This window comes from Crocodylus porosus, unplaced genomic scaffold (genome assembly GCF_001723895.1).
Source record: "Crocodylus porosus isolate Cpor-Errol unplaced genomic scaffold, CroPor_comp1, whole genome shotgun sequence".
Classification (NCBI taxonomy): Eukaryota; Metazoa; Chordata; order Crocodylia; family Crocodylidae; genus Crocodylus; species Crocodylus porosus.
The window spans coordinates 14,369,609-14,377,947 of NW_017728925.1; the positions used below are offsets into that span (position 1 = coordinate 14,369,609).

General features: G+C 49.9%; 1 protein-coding gene across 3 annotated transcripts in view; it reads left to right on the plus strand.

The window, feature by feature from the left end:
- LOC109314000 (retinoic acid receptor RXR-alpha) overlaps positions 1-7,787 on the plus strand; it is a 214,891-nt gene extending 207,104 nt beyond the window's left edge. For all 3 annotated transcript variants that reach the window (XM_019540909.1, XM_019540907.1, XM_019540908.1), the window contains one exon: positions 1,202-7,787. In XM_019540909.1, the coding sequence (XP_019396454.1) occupies positions 1,202-1,349 (148 nt within the window). In that variant the 3' untranslated portion in view covers positions 1,350-7,787. The remainder of the gene's footprint in view (positions 1-1,201) is intronic.
- The last annotated feature ends 552 nt before the right edge of the window (positions 7,788-8,339 follow it).

Sequence of the window (8,339 nt, forward strand, 5' to 3'; positions counted from 1 at the left end):
GCGCGCGCGCGCGCATATGATAGGAGTGCACAGGATCCTTCCCCCTTTGCCGGCCCAGATCCAGCCATTATGTTGCACAGCTTATTTTAAAGCCCTGATTGCAGAGTGACAATAAAAATAAACACCTGTAGCCATTCTCAGTTATTAAAGGGATGGGTTGTCTGTGCCCCCTTCCCCCGCCAGCACTTATACAAAGACCAAAATTGAGTAAGGAGAAAAGCAAAGAGAGCTGATGGGACCACTCGAGGGGGAGAAGCAGGGTAGGAAAAGCTTCTCTGCCCTTTGGAGTTGCAAACTTATTTGGTCCAAATCCCCTCCCCCCCGCCCTGGTTTGGTCCTTGCAGAAGGACTTTCTTACCCGGCCTGACTTGTTCTTAAAACACTAGAGAGCCTCCAAATCTGCGCACGGCCTTTGTGGCTTGCCAGCTCTTCGTTAAAGGTTGTGAGTGCAACATGAAAAGTGTCTCGACCAGGCTGACCGAAGAGAAAGAGCTCCTTTCAGCCAGTGTGTACAGATGGATGCGGTCCCATCCCACCAGCCAACCGGGGAGGGAGCAGTGCTTATCCAAGCCAGCGAGAGGAGGAGGAGGAGGAGGGAGGTGTGTGCGCTGTATGTGTTAACCTCTGGTGGCATCTGGGCAGAGCTATGTCATGCTGTCTATTTTGAGATGCTGAATTACTTCACCGAAGGCACTTGGCACCTACTGAGTCTCATGAAATGCATTAAAAGTGCCCGATGGGATTTTTTTTGGGGGGGAAGGGGTTACGATGCCGATTTTTTCCTAGTTCCAGTGTCCAACAGGAGCTGGTGTGAAATAGCGTGGATGCCCCGAACAAGAGAATTTACTCATGATGTTTTTCTCTCCTTTGCTACTGTGCGAAGGACCCAACCCTGCACCGCTGGAAACCAAATGCCTGAGCAGGGGAGAAAGTTGTGCAAACCTTTCACTGAAGTTAGTTAGGGATGTTCTCACTGATTGCATGTACTTGGAGAGCAGAGAGCCAGATGGTACTTGTTCAGCGACATGCCTGGATAGGGAGCGTTTCACCAAAAGTAGAGTCAACCGTGTTTGGAGTAGGCGCACAGGCATCAGTAGGGTTCGGAGTTGCTTGTCCCACCTCAAAGTCCTGTAGGCAAATTCCAGCTGAGTCTGCGGCCTCTAATCACGTTCTCCTCTCCTTTTTTTGTCCCACCCTGCAGGTTTGCAAAACTCTTGCTCCGTCTCCCTGCCCTCCGATCCATTGGCCTGAAATGCCTGGAGCACCTGTTCTTCTTCAAGCTAATAGGAGATACACCCATCGACACCTTCTTGATGGAAATGCTGGAAGCACCCCACCAAATGACTTAAGATAACCTCTTCTGGGTCCGTCCTTTCACCCAGCAGGGGCCTTCGCAGCCTCCTTCCGCCTCCACCTTTCCTCCTTCTCTTCCTCCTGCCCCCCTAATGCCAGAAACACCGTCTGCTCTTCTCCGTCTGACCCCGGGCAACACCCCGACGCCCTTGCCTTCTCGTCACGTGGACCCTTGCTCAGCTTGTCGTCGCGGCGTCTAAGGATAAGGAGGGCTCTTCTAAAATGTTAGATATAGAGAAGTGGGGCAGAGTGTTTCGGATGCCAGCGCTCCTCCCTCCCCGTCACCGACGGGCATCAGCCCAAGCCGAAGGCCGGGGGTGACGTCCCCCTGCCCGCCCTTGATGTTGGGTCTGGCTTCTCACCCTGGAGCCCAGCTGCTTGGTGGGAAGTGGGGATGGTCTTGCTCATAAGAGCGCTAGGCTGCTGGGGCTGGATGAGCTTGGGGGAGTGGTTAATTCTTGCTTGCTCACAGCTGGATATTTTCAGAGGATGGAGTTTTGGAAAGAGAAGAAAAAAAAAAAGAAATCTATTTTTTTGCTTTCTCACTGTTACTCTTCGTATTCGCTTTTCCTTCTCGAAAGGAGCGGGCCCCTGCTGTCCCCTGACCGAGTCACCTTGGCTCTGCACGGAGCCCTCTCCTTTTCGTTCAGACCAGGGGATGGCGGGATGGATCTCGCCTCCCTCTTCCACCTCGTTCCCCAAACGGAGAGATGACCGGTCGCACTGAGAGACTGAGCCCCCTCTGTGTGTGGAGGGCAGCGTAGGCGGCGGTCGCCGCAATAGTCTTGCTTTCCTTTGGGGAAAAAGCAATGGAGCATCACAGATTTTTTTTTTTTTTGTCCCCCTCCCCCCCAAAGATGACTTTCCTCTCTGTTCTGGAGCTCGCCAGTCCAAACACCAGCCAACTGGAACGCGCGGGTCTGGAAGCGGTCGCTTTAAGGTTGCAATCACCCATATCCCTCCCCTCCTGGTTGGTCCCTGCCCCTCCCTTAGCACATGCACGTACACACAAAGTGCATTGGACACGGTGGAACGTGCACACGCACGTGCTCTCAGCTGGCCCTGCCAACTGGTGGGTGCTAACCTGGGGCAGCGGTTTCTTTTGAGGGCAGCTTTGCATTGTAGGAGCAGGGGCTGGCTGCTCGGGGAGGCGTTTGTAGGTCTGCAGCAACTCGGACCCCATCCATGGGTCTCTCCAGATTAGCGTGGCCTGGGTTGTGACAGCCTGAACTCCCACCCCATCGGGGGTCTCTCCGGGTTAGGGTGGCCTGGGCCGTGACAGCCCGTGGAGCAAAGCTGCAGTCGACTGAGCCCTTGGGCAGGCCTGCGTTGTGCATTCGTTGGTGGAAAAGAGAGGGTCACCCCTACCCCCAGAATATTCCCCCGTCTTCCCAGTGTAGAAATGATACAGCATGAGGGTCCCAACAGGGATCAGGAAAGCAGGAGGCTGCGTCAGCCGGGAGGGCCGTGTTGCATAAAGATTTGCTTGTTGCATCTTAAATTACCGATGAAGAATGGAGATTGCAAAGCAGAAATAACAGTATTCATCCCCCCCTGCCTTTTTGTTCCCCTCCCAGAGACTCTCAAATTGCTGCGCTAGAGCCAAGCGTGGTGCTTGCTCGGGGGCATCTCCTTCCTGGAGGGGTCGTCGGGCCAGGCCTTGGCCAGACCCAGGTAGGAGGGTGCACTGAAGGGACTGCTCTTTCCCTGTGGCTTTGGCTGCTGTTCTGTGTTCCTGTGGGAATCCTGAAGAGCAAAAATTAATTGCACACATTGCAGCTTGTTTCTGTAGAAAACCCGTGTCGGCTCCACCAAGGGGAGGCTACAAGGTTTCAGGAGCTTCCCTATGAGCTTTGACTCGAGCAGCAATGTTTTATCCATAAGAAAACCCCGGGCAGGGGCATTCCCTCCGGTGTATTCTCCAGGGCTGTGTCCAGACCCATTTTAAAATGACCCAAGCAACCGGCTCTCCAGTTGTTCCTGGAGAAGAAGGGAGGCTATTTCACAGTCTGGTGAATCTCATGCTTAGGAAGTTTTCCAGCCCTTCAGCTTGACTCTCCCTCTGTTTAATGTGCAGCCGAAGTTTCCACCGACTGGCTCGGGCTGCGGGAGCTGCTCTTACATTTTTCTGGGGGGAGAGGCGGGAAGACGGTTTGTTTTGCTTTTGCACACCGCTGCTTTTTGATTTAATCCCGGTCCGTTTGCCAAAACACGGCGCCCTGCACATTTCCAGGAGCATCTCGGGAGGGGGTTTCTTGGGGGACGGAGTCAGGCAGCAAGGGAGCGCCTTTCCTTTTGGGTCCCAGCTTCACTCCAAGCAGGTGTCTCAAGAGCCCAAGTTAGAAAACAAATGGAAAGAAATAGGAGAGCAAATAATGAAGGAGCTTGCTGATTTATTTTTTTCCCCCAGAAGAAAGTAACCATTCTTAACCCACCGGGGGAACTCGCAGGCTGAGCCAGGAGCGAGGTGCCTGCAGTTGGCTCCCAACCAAGGGCTTCCCCGCCACTTCTATTTGATTTGTGCTCAAAAACGACCGAGGATTAGATTCCAGAAATATTTCTTCTCCCCCGCCTTTCCCTGTCAGCTACAGCTGGCCCTTTATATAGCTGCTTTGTGCCTGGGTGAAGGGAGAGCAGGCAGTCCCACGCCAAGCCCTCACCTCTGGTCCTGTAAGAGATGCAGCTGTTACTCCACGTCCCTCCTTGCAGGTGCTGCCCAAACAGGCTGGTGGTTCAAATCCTTGCCCCTTCCCTCCCCTTGGCTAATACACCTCTCTCGCTGCTAAACAAATACCAAAGATTTCAGGTCATCGCTTCCCTCCCCCCCCCCCACTCCCGGGTCGCCCCGAAGTGACAAACCTGTAGAGGCAGGAGCGGGGCTTTGGCCGCGTTTCTTCTGCAGGCTGCCTGCTGCTGAAAATATTATTAAACAGCTTCACCCTGGAAGAATTTGCCAGGAAAACAAGGCGGGAGAAATGAGCTGCATAGAGGTTGCCAGGAAATGCAAGCAGAGCCCCGTCCTCACGCAGGCGCCGTGGTCGCAGGCCCAGGTGGGAACGTCGCATCTCGGCTGGCCCCTTGGATCTGAGCTCACCAGCTTTGAACCTCTTCCCTCCATACATTGCCACTGCCACTCAGTGCGTGGAAATATTAGTCGGGGGATGAGGAGCTGGCATGCATCTGCATTCACGCCCTGAGCTTGCCCGCGAGAGAATATTAAAGGCTTATTAAAGAGCCTATCGACCTGGCCCCACGCTGAACACTGTTTATCTCCATCAGGCAGAACCAGCTTTTTATTTTTTATTTATTTTATTTTATTTTATTGGGTGCTTGAAAGGCGCTGTGTTTGGGCCTGGAAGTCTGAGCGGCTATTTGTTTTTCTAGGCTGCGAGCGCGTGCTCCCTGCCAGCTCCTCCTCAGCCACCGGAGGAAGCCGGGGCCGACCCTAGGCCCCCGGGATGGGTCCCGTGTTGGCGGAGCTGCTTCTTGGGCAGGGGGTGCCGAGCTGAGGTCTAAGGAGCGTGCGGCTTGTCTTGTCCACGTTAGCATTGGAATCGAAGGTGTTGCCCTTATTAAAACGTGCTACAGTGTTAGCTCCAAATGCTGCCCTGCCAAATACAGCATAGTGCCAGGATGAAGCGCCGGGTCGCGGTTACGCCATTAGTTTTGGCCCTCGGGGGTTTATTTCTGGCTCAGTTCGTTGGCAGGTGGGATGACCCTGGGTGCTTTTCTGTCTCCCGTGCACTGGGGATGATGCTAATTCCTCCGAAGAATGGATTGTGAGGTTCAGCCTGCATTTTTAAACGGCCCGTTGTGGCAGGCTGATGTGCACGGTGCTGTATTAAATTGGTAGGGTTGTCACAGGAGATGCTGTTACCACATTGGCTTGTCTTTGCTGACTTTGGTAAAACTCCCTTGATTTATACCAGCCACAGCTCTGGCCCACAAGGGAATCCTTATTGCACCCTGAACGCCCATGAACAATAAACCATGTCAGCCCTTGATGGGCACCAACACCCCCCCCCCCCCAAAAAAAAAATATATCCCCCCAATTCAGTTTTTTCCAGTGCAATTCCCCAGTTAGAACAAACATAAGCTACACTTGGGCTGTGGCAAACCCACCGTAGCAGCCTTAAAGCGACCCGCTTTTGCATGGATTTCACTCTTTGGTTTATATTTTCTTTCGCTTTGGCTTTTTATTTTATTCCCCTCCCCTCCATCATTATAATAATTATTATAAATATACTGCAAGCTTGTTTGAAGAGGTGATACATGGGTAAAGAAAAAGGCACATTATTCACTAGAGAGCTAGGACTTTTATTTAACCAGATGATAGTATTCGTGCAAAATCTGGTTCAATTAGGGTGATTTTTTTTTCTTTTCTTTTTGGTGGGACAATCTTTAATTTTCTAAAGATAGCACAAACATCAGCTTTTCAGCCAGCCACCCACCGCACTGGAGGTTCCTTACAGCCTTTCTGCGTGTGTTCTCAATTGGGATCTGCAACAAGAAGAGCTTAAAAAGGCTTTTGAGGATGGTCTTCAAGAAGCTTATCAGGCCTTTCCTACCCGTCCATCCATCTCCGACACCGAGTTCAGGTGGAACCTTAGCAGTGGAGATCCGTTCGTTGAAAGGCCTTGAAAACTCACAACTGTCGTATATTGAGGAAACACACAGAGGAATTTCCCCCCACCCCTTCCCTTCGTTCCCGAAAGCCCAGCTAATTTCTGCACTTTGTCAACTCTTGGATGGTGGGTTGGACTGCGGTCTATGTCACACCTGCAGGCGTGGACCTTCCAGCTGAAGTCTCCCAGGGGAGAAAGGTGTACGCTAGGTTGGTTTTTGTCTGAAAGGCCAAGGAAGATTCACAATCGGAAAAGGAAATTGGCCCTCCCCTCACCCCTGGAGTCCTCCAATGGACTGTGAGGTCTGGTCTCCAACATATTTCTTTGCAACAGCCCACTTGAATAACTGCTGAGAGTATACTCAGTCATCCCGTCCGCCGACTCTGGCTGCTCATTTCTCCTCTTGCTGCCACCACCCATCAGTGCATTGAAACCACTGGGGACAGCTTTGGGACATGCAGCAGCACAGCCTTCTACCCGGAGTCTGCCGTGGTTGTCAAGCCATCTCTCTCCCTAACGAGCAAGAGGAACTTTTAGTGTTTGCAATCAGAAGATGAGCAAAGGCTCATCCATTGGGGTCTTCATCATCAGAGCAGGACCAAAGGAACCAACCCTCCCTCTTTCCCGGGCAACACTTGGGCTCTCTGTGTGTGGACAATCCTGAACCTGGTGGCAGCAGTGGGATTGAGGATGGGGACACGTGACCTTGTAGCCTGTGGACTCACAGTTGGCCCCGCCAATCCCCAGCAGTGGCTAATTAGCTGATGATGTCCCCATCAGTGACTAGAGTGCATGATCTATTTTAAGTTGATACATATGTGCGTGTGTATACATGTATGTACTGTAGATATATACACTGTATAAATACCCTCACTCACATATACATATATTATAACCATAGCAATTACAGACTTTTTGTGCTTTTGTTTTTGTTCAAATTGATTCTATATTTTTTTTCCTATTTTGTTTTGGGTTTTTTTTCCCCTCATACCTTTTTGCTTCATGCAAGCGAGTACATTGTACCAGAGCCCCTTCCATGTCGGCAAGTGCTGAATGATTTTTACAACTCGAGATAGAGGAAATGCATCTATTTTAAGATGCCCTTTTTCTTTTTTTCTTTTTTTTTTTTGGAGCAGCAGATGGTGTGAATAAAATAGCTTTAGCAGTTCCCAACACTTAGCGATGGATGCCTTAGCTATGGGACACATAGCTAAAATGAAATTCAGCAAGAATTACAAAAATAATAAAAAAGAAAAGAAATAAAAAAAAAGAGAAAAGATAAGGAAAAATATCTAAAGCATCAATAAAGTTAAAAAAAAATCTATTTTTGTACAAATGTAATTTTATCCCTTCCATATTCTTGGAGATTTTTCTTTTTTGGATTGTTTTGTTTCTTCTTCAATAGAGAGTGTTATAAACTATCTCTCTCTGTAAATGCTTGACCACAGGGACAGACACCTGGAGGAGAGGGAGAATGTTTTGACTGTGTTTTAAAGGCTTTATATGAAATCTCTTTGGAAATATATATATTTTTTTTTTGGAATGAACTTTTTATTTTTTTCCTCCCACATCTGAAATCTTCTTTTATGGGGTGGGGGGAGGTCTTTTGTCATGTCTCTCTGGCGTTCCCGCAAGTCTGTTTTACTGTGAAATCACTACCGTATGTTATTTGTTCACTTAAAAAAAAAATTGCTGCTGGAAGCGCCAGTATTTTGATGAACAATTGTACTAGAATTGTAAAAAAACAAAAAAACAAAAAAAAAAAAAGAAAGAGAGAGAGAGAGAAAATAGGGGGAAAAAAAAGAAAAATATATGAGCATTTTAAAATATAATACAGTTCAAGTCCTCTTTTGTTCTGAATGGGTGAGCTGTGACTTGTTCGCTAAGGATGTGCCCGTCCCCTCTGAAGTCAAAGTCAGCATTTCCAAGCTTCCCGAGCCTTGGGGTTGGGACAAACCAGTGAGATCCTTACAAACATCTTTCCTCGCTTGTACCGGTGCCGAATCATTGTGCAGAGCTCCACCCTGTGGGCAATTCGGCTCCTATTAGAAATGGCTTCAATATTTTTTCCTGTTTGGGTGACTCACAAGCTGCTGGCTTGGAGGCCATGGCTCCATCGCCCTGGTGAGTTCATGTGACTTCTGGATTGCCTCTGTTCCTGGACACCGGGAGAAAACTCACTTGAATAGCCAGCCTCTGTTGCAAGACAGCAGTCAGGGAGCCGCTGTGTCCTGCGGCCCTGTGCATACTCCACCTCGGGGGGATAACACACGATGTTTGGATGCCTCCCGCCTTGCAGTTCTCTTGGTGCCGGGCATAAGGCATTGGGTTTATGTTCTGTCCTGCAGCACACCATTGTGA